An 18,005-nucleotide genomic window follows, 5' to 3' on the forward strand; every position below is an offset into this window, starting at 1 on the left:
CATTTCCGTCATGATCAGAGGTGGCGATCAGGGGCGCGATCACGGGCGCGGGGCAGAGGGAGAGGGCGGCCACCACTTGACGGCAGAAGGCCAGGGTGAGGCGGGATGCGCAAGACGTGGAGTTCGAGCTCTTCGTCGGGGCAGGCTTCGTCTTCTTCCTCGCAGGGATCGTCACCGCGAGCGCCGCCGCCGCTCACTGCGTCCCCGCGGCTGCTGGTCCGCAAGTCGCGGCGACCACCAGGTCATCCTAGCTCACAGTCGAGGTCGTCGGCATGGCCGGTGGTGGCGGCAAGCGGAGCAAGTGGGCGGAAGAAGGACAAGGTCGAGGATAAGGGCGACGATGGAGTAGCGTGCGTTATTTGCCTCGCTGACCAAACCACAGACACTGGCGTCCTCGGATGCGGCCACTCGTTCTGCGCGCTGTGCATCCGGGCGTGGGCGAGCGCGGCGAACGTGTGCCCGCTGTGCAAGGCAGCGTTCAATGTCATTTCCATCTGCGATGCCAATGGCCGGGAGCAAGAGCAAGTCCATGTGGCGGATGTGGCACTGCGGCTGGAGGATGTGCCGCCTCCTGATGAGCTCGAGCTTGTCTTCTGTCTCCGATGCGGCTCGTCGGACGACGAGCACATCCTGCTCCTGTGTGATGCCTGCGATGCTGCCTGCCATACACGGTGCTGCGAGCCTCCGCTGCCGTTCATTCCGCACGGTGCATGGTACTGCGAGATATGCGTGGCTGGCGCGCAAGCGACACGCGGGCCTGGGCAGCGGCGGCAGCAGCAGCGGCGGCGGGCGCTGCGCGACTCGTTTGCGTCGCTTGGAGCAGAAGAGGTTGCGGCGGATGTGACTGAGGACGAGCTAATTATCCGGCACGACGACGACCACCTCTATGAACTGGACGACTGCGGCGAGGACATCTCGTCGCCCGTCCGCTTCCGGCCGTCTGCGGGGCTCGACTCGTACGTCGCTGACGACGACGATCGTGCATTTGTGGTCGTCTCGGAGGACGACGAGTCGGACTTTGAGTCTGCGTCGCCGCCACGCGGGCGGGCGCAGCGAATGGCGCAAGCGGCGCGGGGGGCGCTGGCAGCGCAGCAGGCGGCTGCGTCGGCGATGCCGGCAGTCGGCACCAAGCGGCGCAGGATTGTGGACGAGTCGGACGAGTCGTCAGACGACGACGATGACGATGGCAAGGAGCTGCGGCTGACTGCAGCGCGACCCACCAAGCGAGCCCGTGTTCTGATATCCATCTCGTCCGATGACGACGACGGCGCTGGGTCGTCGAGCCTCTCGACTGTTCCAGACACTCAGTCGCCTGAGATGGCGGCGCCACGCGGAGCTGCAGGCGAGCGTGTGCTGGAGACTCCGACGAATCTACTGTCGGGCCGGAGTCGGCGCTCGCTGTCGCGGTCGCCGGGTCAGGCGCAGCGAAAGGTGGTGAGTGAGACGCCGCTGCGCGAATCGCCGCCGAGCCGGCGTGCGCGACGGCACGTTCCGCCGCGGCCGCAGCTTCAGCCGGAGTTGCGCGAGGAAGTTCGCGAGGACATTCTGCGGTACCACCAGACGCCACCGCGGCAGGCATCAGAGGACGAGATCCGCAATCGGATCTTGGGTGGTGGAGCGACGGGCGGGCGCGGGCGGACGCTGCTCTCGCGCAACCTGCAGGGCCTGCTGCGACATGTGCAAGTCCACTCGCGGCACTTTGTCAACTCGCAGCCGGCAGTGCCGACGGCGGTGTCGAGCGGCACGACCCAGACGCTGCAGATTGTGCGACGTATGATCGATATCATGAGCTCCAGCAGCTCTTCGGATGACGACGCGGACGCGGGCACAGCCAAGTCGGAGAAGGTCACGGCGGCGGTGGCAGACGAGACCAGGACCAAGGGTAGGAGCATTGATAAGGGCAAGGACAAGGGCAAGGGCAAGGGCAAGGGCAAAGGCAAGAGTAAGGGCAAGGGTAAGCGTAAGGCCAAGGGTAAGGGAAAGGGCAAGGGCAAGTCGAGATCCAAGCACGCCCGACATGCTCTGGCGAGGCCGATGCCGCCGGGGTCTTGGCGGCATCAGGCCAAGGCGAGCATGGAGGCGAGCGTGTGCGAGGGCTCTCAGTACGTGTCGGCATCGATCGAGTCACACGAGTAGAGTATTGGTGTTACTACGAGAACAGCTATGTCTCTGCGGCGCCGCCAGAGCAAATGGCGTGAATGAGGGCTGGCATGTTGGAGTCGGCAAGAGCCTTGCGGCAGGCGGCGATGACACGCTTTGCGGGCTCGCCGCGGCGGAGCCTTGCGGCACGCTGGATCATGCGGTGGACGTCGCGGAGCTTTTCGAGAAGGGCGCTGTGGTTGTTCTTGCGCTTGGTAAACTCTGTAAGGAGGTCGCGGTTGAGAGCAGCAAGGGCCGAGTAGTGCTGCTTCATGGCGTGCATGTCGCCGAGAATGCGGGCGTCTTCGGCCTTGACGACGAGGGTCTTTGCCAGGTTAGCGGTCTCGGCCATGTCAGTGGAGAGCTTCTGGCGTGTCGAGTGGAAGGCCTTGACTTGAGTGAGCGTGGAAGAGAAGGCTGCCATGAGCGAGGGGAACTCGGCCTGCGAATCGACGTGGTCGAGGTGCAGAAAGTCGGCGAGGTCCTGGACGAGCTCGCCGAGGAACTCGATCGAGTGCGACTTGAGATGGAGCAGGCCGCGGTCCTCAAAGAACTGAATGCCGACGATGTGGCCGTCGCGAAGGGAAGAGAGGGCAATGTCCATGCCAGAGGCCTCGACGTTGAGGCCATTGAAGAGGAAGCGCGAGCGGAGCCAGACGTAGAGCTGCGAGGCGCGCTCGGCGATGCGGACAACAATCCCCTCATTGGGGATCTGGACGGCGGCCTTGTCGACCGGGAGGTAGGCAGCGAAGCGCGGGAAGCGGATGCGGTCAGAGAAGACCTGGAAGAAGGAGGCGCCGCGGTAGCCAACGAGCGAGGTGACGTCGACGTACTGCTCGGTGTCCTTCTGCGGGATGATGGCGACGCGGACGGAGGAGAGGGCCTCGTCAGGGTGGACAAGCATGGATTGCTGCTCAAAGAGGTGGTCTGCGGTGAGGGTGACGGCGGCGAGCACGGTCTCGTTGGAGGTCTCGACGACGAGGTCGACCGAGTTTGTGGAGTAGTTGGGAACGAGGGTAATGTCGACACGTGTGTTGGTGGGGACGAGCTCCTCGTCGGGAGTGGCGTCGGCCGACTTGAAGCGGGCCGTGTTTGAGCTGGTGGTCTGGAGCTGGTGCGAGAGGCGGTGCTTCTCCTCGAGGAGTGCGTCGAGCTTCTCCTGCAGCGGATCCTTGCCGAGAATGGCGGTGGCGCGAGCGGCGGAGATCTTGTGAGAGGAGAGCTCGTGCGGGGCGAGCGGGGTCGGCGAAGGGCGCGGCGACATTGAAGCGTCGGCAGAGGCTGCCTTGGCACCGTCGTCGCCGTCGACGGTGTCGGCAAAGCCGAGGTGAGCGTTTGCGTCGGGGCGGGTGGGCGGCTCGTCCAGTGGGGCATCGCCGCGGAGCGCGGCAAGGGTGGCGGCGCCCTCGCCGTGGACGTCTTCTGCGCGGTAGCCGCGGATGGCGCCGTTGACGCAGACGACGACGAGCTGGTCTTTGCCCTCGCAGCGGTAGTCTGCCACGAGGAGGGCGGCGATGCCGTCGTCCATCTTTTCGACGTACATGAGCTTGCCCGTGTCCTGGCGGCGGACCTGGAGGGTGCCGTCGGCAAAGCCGGTGACGATCTCGGCCACGCCGTCCATGTCGAGGTCAAAGGCGACTTGGGCGGTGGGCGGATGCCGGTCGCCTGTGTCCACAGCCGCTTTGTGCGGTGGTAGGCGCCGATGGAGCCGTCACGGAGGGCAAAGGCGTAGACAAACTCGTGCATGGCGGTGAGGGCCACGATTTCGGCCGATTCTGTGATTTCCGAGATGACCTCGTCGTCCTTGTAGATGCGGATCTCGTAGTCCTCCGAGCCGACAAGCAGCTCGGGGATGCCGTCGCCCTCGACGTCGCACATCTCGAGCGCAGTCACGTTATCGCCGGTGACGGTCCAGTACTGCTCCTTGCCCTCGACGTCAAAGCCCTGCAGCGAGCAGTTGCCGCCGACGTAGACCAGTGGCGAGCGCGGCGCGCCTGCGCCATCAGCAGCGGCGCCCGGCGGCAGGCCGATGACCAGCGAGAAGACACCGTCCTCGACCTCCTTGTACAGCACGTCTGCATTCTCCTGGACATCGTACATCAGCAGCAGTGTCTCCGTGCCCATGACCAGCACGTCGCGGCCGTCGCTCACCAGCGGGCCCGTGGCAAGGGCGGTGAGCGTGAGGTTGACGGCGAGGAACGAGACCTCGGTCCCGCCGGCCGGCCCATGCGGAGCGTGAACGCCGACCTTGCCGCCGGATGTAGCAAAGACGAGCGATGGCGTGCGGCCGTCGACTGTGTCGCGAAATGGCGCAGAGTCGACCAGACCAAGTCGTTGCCAGAGACGGCCACGTCCGGTACGAGGACGAGGACGAGGACGATATCCGCAGCAGCAGCAAAGCCCAGCAAAGCACATAGAACCACAGAAAGTACGTGAGTATGCCGCCTGCCCTCCCTCCCCTGCGCCACCAACCCCCCACTGCCCCACTGCCGACCACCCACTGCCGTCCCCCCCCCCCACCCCCCGGGCCCCCCCCCCCCCCCCCCGGCCCCCTCGCCCTCTCCCCTTCCCCTCCTCTGCCTGGCGACGTACACTTGCCAATGGCCACCAGACCCTCCCGCACAGTGTGCGGAAGTTTGAAGCGGAAGGCCGGAGTGAGGGACATCCACCTGCACAGCTCCCCGGGGGTGTGTGGAGAGGGGTGGGGGGGTGGGGAGGTGCGGAGCGGGCGATCAACGCCTGTGTGGACCATTGCTGTGACCATTGATTGTGGTGATGGGTGACCATTGATTGTGGTGATGGGTGACCATTGATTGTGGTGGTGGGTGACCATTGATTGTGGTGGTGGGTGACCATTGATTGTGGTGGTGGGTGACCATTGATTGTGGTGGTGGGTGACCATTGATTGTGGTGGTGGGTGACCATGGGCCAACCCAGCCAGCCAGAGTCAGGCTCTTTCCCCTCCCCTCCCCTCCCCCCACTCCTCCACCCCTCTCCCCCTCCCACCATGTCCCTCCCCCCCTGCTTCCGCCCGGGCGTAGACCCACCCACCGACGCCGTCGTCACCGCACTCGCCCCTGCCTCCGCCACTGCCTCCACCCCGGCCCTCTCCTCGGCCCTGTCGGCCCTCGCCTGGCGGACGGCTCGGGCAGCTGCCATCGGCTACGGCCTGCCCTCGCTCCTCGCTGCTCTGCCCAAGATCGTCCGTCTGCTGGCAAAGCCCTCGATCGCCCGGCTAAAGGCCACACTCCTCGCCATTGTCACCAACACCGGCCCCATCCGATGGGCCGCCTTTCTCGCCGCATACGTCTCGCTCATTCGCGCACTCATCATCGCCGCCCGCGCCGCCGTCCTCCTCGCCCCGGCATCGTCCTCCTCCTCCTCCTCCTCGTCGTCATCGCTGGCGCCGACGTGGTTCTCGCGCAAGGCGCTTGAAGCCCGCATCCTTCCTTACTCGGGCGCCATCATCGGGAGCATCGCTGGCGGTATCGCCATGGCTGCCCTCCCGCCGGCGTCGCGGACGACGTTCGCCATCTTTGCGGCTGTGCGCGCCATTGAGGTCGCCGGGCGGTGGGGCGTGCAGCGTGGCGTGCTCCCGGCTTGGCGGCACGTAGACGCAGCCCTGTTTATTGTACCGTCGACGCACCTGCTGTTTGCCTGGATGTTTGCCGCCGACTCGGTCGATCCTTCGTACATGCGGTTCCTCAACCACCATGGGCAAAAGTCGCCGCCGGTCTACGACGCCGTCCGCCACATCTTTGCCTCGCCTCGCGGCTTTCTCGACGTCGACGTTGATCCCATCAACGCCGAGCGCGAGGCTGCGGGCTATCCGGCCGTCGGCTCGCTCTTCCACCCGCACGTCTTCCACCACATCCATCACCCAGACGAGCCGGACTCGTGCTCCCGCGCCCTAATGCGGTTCTTCATCCGCGCGCTTCCGCGCTCGGCGGCTGTCTATCTTCCGGTCTTCACCCTCCCGCTCCTCCTCCTCCGCCCGACCGCCCTCCTCACCTCGCCGCTTGTCACTCTCCTCAAGCTCGCCCGCAACGTGGGGCAGGCCACAGTCTTTCTCTCGACCTACACCACGCTCGCATGGGCGACGGTCTGCACCTTTACCCGATACACCTCGCTCCGCTCGCCGCTGCTGGCGGCGGCAGCCGGATTCGTCGGCGGCTTTGCCATCTTTCTGGAGCGCAAGTCGCGCCGCCTCGAGCTCGGCCTCTACATGCTGCAGTACGCGCTCGGCTCGTGGTACCGCATCGGCGCCGCTGCCCGCCTCCTTCCGCGCCTCCGCCGCGGCAACATCCTCGTCTTTGCCGCAGCCTCGGCCGTCCTCGTCCAGGCCCTCCTCTCGCGGCCTGCACTCCTCCGGCCGTCGTACTACTCGGCGCTGCGGTTCTTTGTCGGCAAGACACGCTCGGCCGCCGAGGACACGCTCGACGCTGCGCTGCGTGCGGGCACAAACTCGGCCTCGCCCGAACCGGCTCGCACCGAGGACTCGCACCGCTCGCTATCCGCGGTCTGAGCCTCAGTCTCAGCCTCAGCCTGCCGCCTCCCAGTACCGCACAAACTGGTCGCGGACAAACGGCGAGGTCTGGCTCAGCAGCGATTCAAAGCCGTCGCTGCCGACCTGGTTCTGGAGCACGCCGAGCTGCTCCGCCACATACTCGCGGAGCGGCGTGGCAACGACAGCATCGGCCGCCCACAGTGCCGCCCGGCGCTGCGCCTCGGGCTCGGCCTCGCGCCCGCCCGCTGTCGGGTGCTGGGTCGAGAGGCTGAGGATCGAGTCGCGGAGCGCGGCGGCACGACCGTTGCTCTCCTCGTCGGCGGCGGCGTCGAGGAGCGACTCGGAGGCTGCAAACATGGCGTCAAAGCCGCGGCCGCGGCCGTTGCGCGGCGCGCAGGCGCCGCCAGCGGCGGCGGCCCCAGCTCCGGCGGACGCCTGCAGTTGCGCCAGAATCGGCGACGGCGTGCCGGGCTCAGACTCGTAGAGTACTGTGACAATTACAGCCACAAGAGCACCAAAGCGCGGCGCGACAAGTGATGGGACGGCCATCAGCGAGGCCAGTGCCATGCACGTCGCCTTGCGCTCCGACGGCTCGGTCACCTCCTCCCACCGCGCCAGCCACACGTCCAGAAACGCGCCCATGGCGGCCTCGCCGCCCGAGTCGGCAAAGAGGCCCGAGAAAAACGACGGCGCAACAAGGCAGACCCGGGCGATGAGGACGAGGTACTTGGCGCAGAGCACCGAGGGAACTTTGCCGTTGAGCAAGTCGCCCACAGCCTTGGTCACCACCTCGCCAAAGAGCGCCGGCCCGCCCGACGGCCAGACCTGGAGCAGCGTGATGACGCTCGGGAGGACGGTGGCCATGCCGTCGTCGCCGCGTCCGTAGCCCATCAGCCGCATCAGCGCGTCTGCCACCTCGGACCCGCGAGCCTCCAGGAAGGCCGGCCCGCCGAGGACCGCGTACGACTCGAGGATCTTGCAGCACGAGACGAGCTCGCCGAGGCCCGAGTGCGAGAGCGCCAGTGCGCGTGGGAGGAGCCCCAGCAGCGCAGCCGACATGGGCTCGCGCGCAACCTTGAGTGTCTCCTCCCACAACGTTAGGCCTTCGTCCATGAGATACACCCCGTGCGGCGCCGGCTCGGTGCAGTACTCGATGAGCGGGAGGACAAAGTCGTCGATAAACGCAGCCTCGACGCCGAGCGCCGCCACCACCTTGATGGTCGTGTTGACGATGGCCGGCTTGAGATTGACGTACTCGTCACACACGTTCCACAGCTCCGGCAGCGTCGACGCCAGCGACGACGCCAGGCCGCGGACCTTGCCACCCATCCGGTCGAGAATGAGCGAGATGGTGCGAATGCAGAGGAGCTTGTTCTCGGCCTCGCCCGATTCGGCCACCACCTTGAGGAGGCCCTCGAGCGCGAGCGCGGCGTAGCCGGCAAAGCCCTCGGCCTCAAAGTCCCAGTCGTTGATGAGGTGCCAGAGCGCGGCGCTCGCCGCCAGCTTGCACACCATGTCCTCCGAGCCGGTCAGGACGTCAACAACGAGCTCGTAGGCCGCGCTCCGCGCTCTCGGCTCCTTGAACGACGGCAGCCAGTGCTCGATGAGCCCAAGGATACGGGCGGTGATGATGGGCGCGTACGACGAGCTCGTCCGCGCCTCGCCCACCAGCCCGTCGGTGAACCACGAGGCAAACGGGACGGCGTCGGCGAGCTCCCATGACGAGATGCCGGCGCAGCGGTAGGCCACATCCTTCATCAGCACCTCGTCAAGGCTGTCGAGACTCGCATTCGCGGCCTGCGAGAGCATTGAGAGCAGTGCTGGCGAGACAAGGTCGAAGCAAGTCTTAACCCAGGCCACCACCAGCGCATCGGCCGCCGGGCGGACGTCGACCTCGGCGTTGAGCGCGTCGCCGCGGAGAACGTAGCCTTCAGGATCGTCGCCCCACAGCGCGAGGTCGTTGGCACAGAGCGGGAGAAGCCGCGACGAGACCAGCTCGAGCAGCTCGAGCAGACGTGGCGACGTGTCGTCCTCGCTCCTCGCGCCGGACGAGCAGAGAAAAGCCTCGATGGTCTCGCCGGCGGCACGCAGCGCTACGCCGGCCTGCGGCTGGCTCCGGACCAGACTCCGGAGCATGGCTGAGCTGAAGACCGACGGTGAGGCCCGCCACAGAGCTGTTGATGCCGAGATGGTGCTCCCGTCGCCGGCAGCCTCGCCCGGCGGCGGCAGCAGCGCCACGTAGTCGAGCACGCCCGTCTCAAACTGCAGCATGAGAATGAGGTACGACTGCATAAAGTGCGAGAGGCTCGAGACGTCGTCCTCGAAAAAGGTGAGCGAGGCCAGAGCGTCTTGCAGCGAGTCATGGTAGTAGTGAAGGAATGGCTGGAGGATACCGGCAAACGAGAGAGGGTGGGCAACGAGGACCTCGCTTGGGACGGCAAGAATCTCCAGTACCGTGGCCTGGGCCGACCGGCCGAGCTCAGCAGCCTCAGAGGCGTTGCCGGCAGGGCCGAGGAGCGATGGCAGTGTCTCGAGGAGGGTGCCGAGCCAGGTCACCGTCGGTGAGGAGTCGGAGAACGAGGTCACGCCGTGGACCACCAGCTTGGTCAGCACGCGGTTAGCATACAGCAGGACCACGAGCGCGTCCTCGACGCCCGCCACGGCGTCGGCACTTGCCCCGCCGCGAGCAATCTGCTCCAGACCGACAGCCACCTCCTCGGCACCCGATCGCCACACCGACGTCAGCATGGGGAGCAGCTCGCTCGCCAGCTGGCCAAGCAGCTGGCGGGTGGCCGAGGCCTCCGACTCACCCTCGGGAACAGGCGCCCACCGGCGAGTGGCGCCGCCTGCTTTGCGCGACGAGACCAGCTCTTCGGCCACAAAGAAAAGGCAAGCAGGGCGTTGACGAGGCCAAGACGATGCTGCGGGTTGGCCAGGCCTTCGACCAGTGTGGGCAGCAACTCATTCCAAGCGCCGCGAGCCAGATCGACGCGAGCCATACGACCGACGGCGCCAGCCACAAAGTTAGCGATCTTTGGAGCGCCAGCAAACGCGGTAGGTGACGCCAGAGCAGCAAGGAGGAGCTCCCTCACATGGACCTGTTCCTCATCTGAAGCACTTCTCCAAGCAGCATCCACAGCTTGTCGTAGGAGGACAGCCGTCATGGTGCGAACGTTTTCAGGCAGACGGCGACCAGCGGCATAAGCAGCATACGCTTGACTATGGCTCTCATCATATCCATGACCAGCACCATCGTCATCATCATCACCATCATCCATGCCAGCCGTCACCAGGGTAGCAAGCGCTGCACAGAAGCCCGCCGTGGTCTGCAGACGGCTGAGTGCCTCCGACGCAGGCTCACGCTCGCTTGGCTCATGGCTAAGGGATGCCACCAGGAGTGGGAGCACTGTGTCGGGGGTGGGGGTGGTCATGGTGCTGTGTGTGTGGTGGGGGGGGGGGGGGGGTGGGGGTGGGGGGGGGGCGGGAAGGGGGTGAGGTGGTGGTGGATGCGAGTTGACCAGCTGTGTTTTGGCTGTGGCGACGGAAGGGGGGGAGGGGGGGGATCGGATCGGATCGGATCCGGAGGGGAGGGGATGAGGGGGATGTGGTTTGGTGGTGGTGGTGGTGGTGGTGGTTGGTCTCTGGGCTGGGGTAGGCGGGGTGGGGGGATGTGGGAGATCGGCATCGAGGTCAGGGATGGGGAAAGGGTAGGGGATTGGGTGAGGAGGAGGGGAGGGGGGAGGGAAGGGGGAAGAGGAGAGTTGGTAGGCGTTTGGGGTAGGTTGGGGGTATGGATGCGATGGTTACGGCCTTTGTGTGCTTGTCTGGCTGCTAGATCGTGGCGATGTGGAGCCTCCGATCATCTGAGAAGATTGGATTCGGTCCATCGACGATGGACGTCGATTCTTCACATTCAATCGCAGGTCCAAGGCACCGTATGTTGGTCTAGCCGCATGCTGCGGTCCGAACATCCGCAAACTAGAGGGGGGCAAGGCTGTATGCGATGAGATACGCTGCGCCATCGCTCTCGTTGAGACTGTGAGTCATGTCGAAAACAGAGCAAACATAGATCTAACTGATCATGTCTTCTTTGTCCTTATCACCCGCCGCGGCAATCTCACCAAAACACTCCCTCCCCCCCCCCTCCCCTCCCCGCCCTCCCCTCCCCCCATACCCGAACACACATCTCCATCGTACCTCCATCAAGTCGATTAGCCATGGCGATCGGATTGCCTTCGGATTGCCATCGGTCCGCCGTATTCACCGATTAGCCGATTGTGCCATCAGTCGTTGGCCGTCGGGTCAGTCGTCGGCTGTCGACCGCCAGCAACGGACTCGCCGGCGTCCTCCCACCCCCCCCCGCCACCCCCCGCATCTCTCCGCACACGCCCACCACCTCACGCACCCCACCCCATCCCACCCCATCCCCATCCCATCCCATGGCTCTGCTCGAGCGGGTAGTCTCCCATCCCGAGCGCGAACTTGGTGGACGGACACCCGAGCAGGTAGGCCCACCTCCCCTCCCCTCCCCTCCCCTCCCCTCCCCTCCCCTCCCCTCCCCTTCCACCCGCATCATCTCACTCACTCACCCCCTCTCCGCACACCCTTCTCCCCACGGCGGACAGGTCCGTGAGCTGTACCTGGGACACAAGGGCATTCAAAAACTGTCCGGATTTGAACGGTTTCGCTTTCTCAATGATCTGTATCTGGAGGGAAATGCACTGGTCCGACTTACGCGCATCTCTCACTTGACGAGACTGACCACACTCTCGGTCCACAACAACATGCTGACGGTCATTGATGGGGTGTTGTCGTCGATGCCGTGTTTGGAGGTTCTGCTGCTGCATCGGAACCAGTTGCGCGGCCTTCACCGCGTGGCAAAGGAACTCGCGCCGCTCAAGTATCTGACCACGCTCACGCTGTTCGGCAACCCCGTGGAGGAGGAGCTGGGCTATCGCAGGGTGGTGGTGACCTCATGCAAGGCGCTCACCATCTTTGATCGCAAGCGGGTGACCCAGAGAGAGCGGAGGCGGTGTGACAAGCTCGGCCCGCTGGACGCGCCACGAACAGCCATGCTGCTCTCGCCGTCGCGGATGTTGGCGACAGGACGCGGGCGGTCGCTGCCGCCGCTGCTGGGTGAAACGTCTCCGGCGATGCGGGCATCAGAGGACTCGCTGACGCCGCTGTATCTGCGCTCTGGAAGGGCACACCGGCTGGCCCGCCGGCGCCGCACTGTGCGGCGCGGTAGGAGCGGCGGAAGTGGGAGCGACGGCGGGAGCGGGAGTGGCGACGGCGGGCGGGTGGCGTTCTGGACCACAGCCAAGCCGCGGCACCCCGAGCCGCCACCCCACTGCCGCCCGCAGCTTGTTGTCCGCGACCTCTTCCGCCGGGTTGAGGCCATTCAGCAGCGCGAGGAGCGCGAGGAGCTCGAGGAGCTGACCAAGATGTTCGAAGAGCAAACAAGGGCGGAGATTCAGGCGCATCGGCGGTCGCGGACGGTTCCACTGCCCAAGTCTCTTGACTTTCTCGGCGCACGGCGAGCGGAAGCCGGCGGCGGTGGCGGTGGCGGTGGCGGTGGCAGTGGCAGAGGCGACGAGGCCGAGCCGGCTCAGCCGGCCGAGACCGGTCCGGCTCGCGGCTGCGGCCTGCCGCCGACCCCGTTTGTGTACAAGATGTACGAGTGGGAGGTGGAGCTCGACGACGAGCCCGGCGAGTCGCGCCCTGGATCTCCAGCTTCGTCCAATGGGTCTTCGATCGCCGCACCGCGTCCACTCGCCGCCGTCAAGCGGACAGCCATCTCATCGTCGTTTGCCCACCTCCACGTCCGCGAGGCCATCCATGCCGATCCGCAGCGGTACGTACGGTACCGACAGCGCAAGGCGCGCAAACAGGCCAAGCCACAGCTCAAGCAGTCGATATTGACTGTGTAGCCACAATCCCCCCCCCCCTCCCCTGCATACATACACCTCTACTTGCGTCTGATTTGCTCCCTCCCCCCCTCCCTCCTCTCCCCTCGTGGGCCTCTGTCCGGCAGTCGGCCCGGCCACCGACCACCACCGCACTCCCGTCCCTCCCCCCCCCCCCCCCCCCCCATCCCCCGCCCCCCCGTGCAGGCTATCGGCCAGGCTGTGGCCATGCGGCATCACAAGCCAACGGACCGAGCACCCAAGGCCAACGCAACGGAAGCAAGGTTTGTGGGCCATTTTGCGGGGAGGTTCAAGACGGTGCTGTCTGCGGTGTATGTGGCGCCGAGTCATGCGGTAGTGACCTCGCATGCACGGACAGTCCGCAGTTGGAGTGTGGCTAATCGACGGCTGATGGCGTTTGTCTCGACTGATCAGCCGCTCACATGTTTGGTGTACTCTCGTGCACACAACGTTATATATGGTATGTATGCTCATGATGCCATTGCTGTTCATGATGCTGCTTCTCTGACTCTTCTCGTTCGCGTCGCTACCTTGAGATCAATGGTCACCATGGTCGGTCTCCACGGCTCGGCGAGACTCCTTGTCGCCGCAAAACCGTCTCTCTTTCAGCTCTGGGGCTTTCACCACGTTGCTGATCGGCATACTCGCAAGATCGATGTGTATGAAGGTGCCATGATCCGCGAAGTGCCGCACTCGCTGCCTTGGATCTCACACTTGGTCGCCGATCCGTCGCTCCCCCGCGTCTTTGCCTATCTCGACTCGACCGTCTACGTCGTCTCGACAGAGTCGGGCGAGACACTCATTCAGACCAACCTGGGCTCGCCCATCACGGCGCTCGAGTACTCGGCACGGTTCCAGCTTGTCGCTGTCGCCACGCTCTCGTTTGCCATCCAGGTCTTTGCCATCGCAGACTCGCATCTTATCCTCTGGGATGTCCTGCTCGGCCACACCCGGCGAGTCAACGCCCTTGCCATGGCGGAGAACGCGTTCATCCGCCCACCAGCCTCGTTTGAGGCTCGCCGCGGGCGTGACATTGTGCTGGCGTCGCCGCCTGCCTCCGAGCCCGAGCTCGAGCCCGAGCTCGAACCCGAGCTCGAACCCGAGCCTGAGTCCAGCGCCAGCAGCACCTCAAGTTCCGGCTCGGCACCGTCTCCGCTTCGCACGTCCGAGACAAGCAGTGACTTTCCGCCCTCGCCGCTCACCTGCCTCATGGCCTCCGTCGCTGACGACGGGGTCGTCAAACTCTGGCACGTCCCGTCTGGCACCGAGCTCGCGGCCCACGTGCTCGGCCGGCCTGCGCTCGAGGGCTCGATCCTGACTGCGCTCTCGAGCGGGCACTCGGCCGCGAGGCGTGCTGCTCAGCACGCGGCCGCCGAGCTCACCGCCGCGCTCGGCGACCACGGCGGGGACGAGCCGGACGCAGCCGGCACCAGCGAACCCGAATCGGCCTTTCTACTGCCGTCGCCACCCGAAGCGATACTCTGGTGCCGGCACGCGCTCTGGTCAACACCGACCTTCACCGCGCCGACGCTGGTGACTGTGACCGGGCCGATACTCTCGCTTCTCTCTGTGGAAGAGCGACCGACACAGCTACTCGAGTGCGACTCGCTGGTGGCGCATCTTACGGTGGCCGACGGCTACATTATGGCGGCGACGGTTGACAACGTCGTGTTCCGGCTTGCGCTCCCGGATCCGGCATCTGAAGTATCGCTCGTCGACCAGAATCTTGCACCACAGGGCTACGCTTTTGACGCCCACCTCCGCGCACTCTTTGAGCGCAAGCGAGTCGCCGACCGCATCGCCGCCGCCCGTCAAGAGCTCGGCGAGTCTTATCTCATCAACGAGGCGACGCTGGAGGCCGAAGCCACCGCACTCGATGAGGACGATGCCCGCGTCGCGCTCGTGCCCTCGCTCCTCCGTCGCACCCGCTCCAATCGCATCATGTTCTCGCTCCCCACCACGGTTGCTCGCCGTCGCGAGAGTCGCAAGCAGGCCGAGAAAGAGGCTCGCAATATGCTTTCTGAAAAGGCGCAGATCGCGAGAATGACCAAAGGCCTTGGCAAGCTGGAAAGCGAGCCATCGGTTCGCTCCATCAGCATCGAAGCCAAGCAACCCGGCGGCGAGGAGCTTGGCAGGGGCGACGCCGCCGACGTCATCGACAGGCTCCGGACTGAGATCCTGGCCCAGCGTGGGCTGCCATCGATCACCGCCCTTCTCATTCCGCCGCCACACCTTCGCCTTGAAAGCTACATTGTCGGCTACGACTCGGGCCGTGTCGAGCTTGTCAACTACGCCATTCCCGACCGCCGGCCGGCATGGAAAGCCGCCAGCGAGGACGCCACAAGTACTGGCAAACTCCCGGCCGAGGCAGTCCCGACCCATATCAAGTACGGAACCGGCAATATCAAGATCCGCAACGTGGAGCAGGACGATGTCGCAGTCCTTGACCCTGGCGTCTCGTTTGACGTCTCGACGGTCAACGCTGAGCATGTGACGCAGCTGATCTGGTTTCACCAGCCGCAAGGCAGCGCAATGTTCCACGTGTGCACTCACGGCATGCCGAGCACCGCCACCACGGCCATGGCGGCAGCTGTTTCCGCGCTCGGCACCGCCGTCGCCCGCGCTGTCGGCTCGGGCCGGGAAGCGAATGAGGCTGAAGCCGCGGACGCGGACGAGGACGGGGACGAGACCGAGACCGAAGTCATGTCCGAGGGAGAGACTGCGAAGACTACGGCTACGCCAGACGTGCCACGAGGCGATCCAATTCTAGTCGCCGCCGGCTGCATGTCGGGGCGTGTCAAGGTGTGGTGCTTGCGGTGCCAGATGGCGGTGACCGAGCTGGCGCTGTTTGAGCCGTCGGACGCGGTGCTTCTCCTGCGAGCAATGCCAGAGCTTGGGCTTGTGGTCGGCGTCTCGTCGTCAGGAGTGGTTGACACGTTTGACACACGGAGCTTGAGCCCGGCGGTGCAGCGGTTCCACTGCGCGCCGATGTTTGTGTCTGCGGCGGTCCACATGGGCTCGTCGCTCGAGTCGCGGCTGGCGCGGCTGCACGCGCACGGGGTGCTCATCTCTGCGGTAGCGGTTGGCGACGACGGCTTTGTCATTCTCGGCTCGCAGCACGGTGCGCTGGCGACGCTGCGGATCCGTGGCGATGCAGCGTCAGGCCGACTCACCACGCTCCGCAAGGGCCGTGTCCTTGAGTTTCACCGTCGGCAAGTGGCCGACGTGGCGCTATGCCAGGCGTCGAACCATGGCGCGGCGGTGTCGGTCGACGGCGTGCTGACGGTGTGGGACATCCAAAATGGTGTCCTCCTCCATGTCCTTCACGGCATCGACCATCTGCTTGGTATGTCGCTGGTGCCAGCGCTCGAGGATTTGGTTCTCATTGTCGGCTTTGCGGTGATGTACCTGCGGAGCCATGCGCGGCACACGTGCTCCCCGGTCGGCCTGGCGGCCATGACTGAGCGCTCGGGCGTGGCCGAGGACGAGGTTTGGCAGCGCAATGCGTCGTCTGCCGCCAAGGTTGTGGCGCTGGACGAGTCCGCGACAAAGGCGACTATCGCCGAGCTGGCTGCATCCGAGTTTGCCGCCGGCCTTCGCTATGTCCGCGGCGCCGCCCGCGACCGCTCGCTCCACCGCAATGCGGTACCGGGCGCGTTCTGGGACCGCGACTCTACATCGGGCTCCTGCTCAGAGTCGACGCCGGAAGGCGAGCTCATCCGCCCGTTTGACGACGTCCTCCCCACGCAGTCGATCGCTGCCCTCGAGGCCGACTTGCAGCGCTCTGATGGCAGCCTGGCGCTGCCGCGAATCCCTGCTGCCGAGCTCTCTGCAGGCTCGGTCGAGTACAGCGCCCGGTCCGACTGCAGTGGCGGGGACGGGTCCGGCAGCGGCAGGGCGGCGCTGTCGGCGGTCGAGCGGGTGAGCGCGAGGGTGAAGACACGGTACTCTAACCGCGACAGCGCGGGCTTGGCTCCGGCGCGACTGCTCGAGTCGGTCATCCCGGGCGGAACCGGCCGCGACATGCTGGGCGTGACTGATGACGGCACCGGCGGGTCGCGATCGGGCTCAGGCTCGTGTAGACAGGTGGCGTCGCTCCTTGGAGCACTGGAGACGCTGCTGCCGGAGGTGGGGATCTCGTCGTCGCCGCCGCCACTGGCTCCTGCTCAGCATCTTGATTTTTTGCGCGAGACGCGCGCCGAGCCAGTTCAGCCTGGAGGCGATCCGCGACTCGACACTATGCTCGACGACGAGCACCGGGTGTACCGGATCCAAGCCGCGTTTGGGCTCGCGCCCGCACTGTCGCCGGCATCTGCGCCTACGCCGTCGCCGCGGAGCCGGCCGGTGGCAGACGCACCCGAAGCTGACGACGGCGCATCCGACCCGCGCGAGGCGATGCGGCGGGCGGCGCTCGTTCGCATCGCCACGCCGCCGAGCCCGGGCGGACGGCGGATCCGGCTCGACGCCGGCCCGCTGCCGGCGCGGAGGCGGCAGCGCGGCAGGGGAGTCCGGCGCGGCCGCAGTCACCGCCCGCCACACAAGCTCCCGCCACTCACTGGGGTGGGCATCACACCCAACATGGTTTAGCCTGTAAACGCATCAGGTGCGTGGCTCAAGAGCTGTTGTCATCGCTCTCGCTGCCGCTCTCGGGAGGCGGAAGAGCAGCGAGAACGAGAGCAAAGTCTGCGTCGAGACTGGAGACCTGCTCAGCAATCCAGCCGAGGTCGTCTGGGCCAGCCGCCTGCTTGCGGAGATGTGCGAGCTGGCGCTCGTCGCGCTCGTTGCGCTCCTCGTCGTCCGAGTCAGCGAAGACCAGCGAGCGCGAGCGCGAAAAGGCCGAGTCGACCCGGGCCTGCAGCGACCGGTTGGTCTCGACAAGTTGCGCCAGCGCCGGCGAGAGGTCAAGCTGCAGCGCATCGATGGCGGCATTCCACTTTCTCGGATCGCCGCCCGCTGCCCGGAGCCGGGCCACGTGGAAGTCGAGCTTGGCAGCAGGATCGTCCGGCGAGTCCAAGCTCTCTTCGGCAGTCGACACGCCGATCTCATCACTGGCGGCGCACGTTGCTACCAGTGTGCGGGAGGCAGGCAGCGGAAAGGCGTCATCGACTTCTTCCCACAGCCTTCTCGCCACATCATCAGCAGCAGCCCGCGGAGAGAGGACCAACGGGCGCGGGTGGGAGGAAGGCATCTGATGAGCAGCGCTCAAGCGGAGAGACGGTCTCTCCTGTCGCGATGTGGCAGCCAGCGGAGACATGCCCAGAGAGTCGAGTCGGCGAGGTACCGCCGTGGCGCGGGTTCTGGCGCGGATGGCCTCGAGCGAGTGCGAGAGCATGTTGAGGGTGCGGTCCGAGTTGGCGGCGAGGTTGGCCAGACGGCCTGTGGCTGGAGGAACGGCAGAGACATGGCGGGCGTGGCGGGTGGGTGGGAGGCGG

At 65.9% G+C, this 18,005-nt stretch overlaps 6 protein-coding genes across 6 annotated transcripts in view; 3 read left to right on the forward strand and 3 right to left on the reverse strand.

Annotated features, from left to right (window-relative positions):
- Window positions 1–105: 105 nt before the first annotated feature.
- AMSG_09180 (ring PHD family protein) lies at window positions 106–2,376 on the forward strand (the record flags this gene model as incomplete). The annotated part of the gene is made up of 2 exons (XM_013899436.1): window positions 106–266; window positions 303–2,376. 2 exons carry the CDS (start codon window positions 106–108, stop codon window positions 2,134–2,136), a joined length of 1,995 nt encoding a protein of 664 aa, XP_013754890.1. The 3' UTR covers window positions 2,137–2,376.
- Window positions 2,162–4,804, reverse strand: AMSG_09181 (bardet-Biedl syndrome 2 protein; the record flags this gene model as incomplete). Its single annotated transcript, XM_013899437.1, has 3 exons — window positions 2,162–3,804; window positions 3,855–4,433; window positions 4,732–4,804. The coding sequence occupies 3 exons, from the start codon at window positions 4,802–4,804 to the stop codon at window positions 2,162–2,164; spliced, it is 2,295 nt and encodes a 764-aa protein (XP_013754891.1).
- Window positions 4,805–6,306: 1,502 nt separating this feature from the next.
- Window positions 6,307–9,857, reverse strand: AMSG_09183 (uncharacterized protein; the record flags this gene model as incomplete). Its single annotated transcript, XM_013899438.1, has 3 exons — window positions 6,307–9,516; window positions 9,564–9,733; window positions 9,820–9,857. The coding sequence occupies 3 exons, from the start codon at window positions 9,855–9,857 to the stop codon at window positions 6,680–6,682; spliced, it is 3,045 nt and encodes a 1,014-aa protein (XP_013754892.1). The 3' UTR covers window positions 6,307–6,679.
- Window positions 9,858–11,085: 1,228 nt separating this feature from the next.
- Window positions 11,086–12,576, forward strand: AMSG_09184 (leucine rich repeat containing 51; the record flags this gene model as incomplete). Its single annotated transcript, XM_013899439.1, has 2 exons — window positions 11,086–11,151; window positions 11,272–12,576. 2 exons carry the CDS (start codon window positions 11,086–11,088, stop codon window positions 12,574–12,576), a joined length of 1,371 nt encoding a protein of 456 aa, XP_013754893.1.
- A 546-nt stretch (window positions 12,577–13,122) lies between these two features.
- On the forward strand, window positions 13,123–16,940 carry AMSG_09185 (uncharacterized protein; the record flags this gene model as incomplete). Its single annotated transcript, XM_013899440.1, has 2 exons — window positions 13,123–16,898; window positions 16,925–16,940. 2 exons carry the CDS (start codon window positions 13,123–13,125, stop codon window positions 16,938–16,940), a joined length of 3,792 nt encoding a protein of 1,263 aa, XP_013754894.1.
- Window positions 16,941–17,128: 188 nt separating this feature from the next.
- Window positions 17,129–18,005, reverse strand: part of AMSG_12243 (uncharacterized protein) — a 4,310-nt gene continuing 3,433 nt past the window's right edge. Inside the window, exons 2-3 of the mRNA XM_013899467.1 lie at window positions 17,855–17,949; window positions 17,129–17,761 (exon numbers count right to left, since the gene is read on the reverse strand). Of these exons, the coding sequence (XP_013754921.1) occupies window positions 17,186–17,761; window positions 17,855–17,949 (671 nt within the window). The 3' untranslated portion in view covers window positions 17,129–17,185. The remainder of the gene's footprint in view (window positions 17,762–17,854; window positions 17,950–18,005) is intronic.

This window comes from Thecamonas trahens, assembly GCF_000142905.1.
Source record: "Thecamonas trahens ATCC 50062 unplaced genomic scaffold supercont1.45, whole genome shotgun sequence".
Classification (NCBI taxonomy): domain Eukaryota; order Apusomonadida; family Apusomonadidae; genus Thecamonas; species Thecamonas trahens.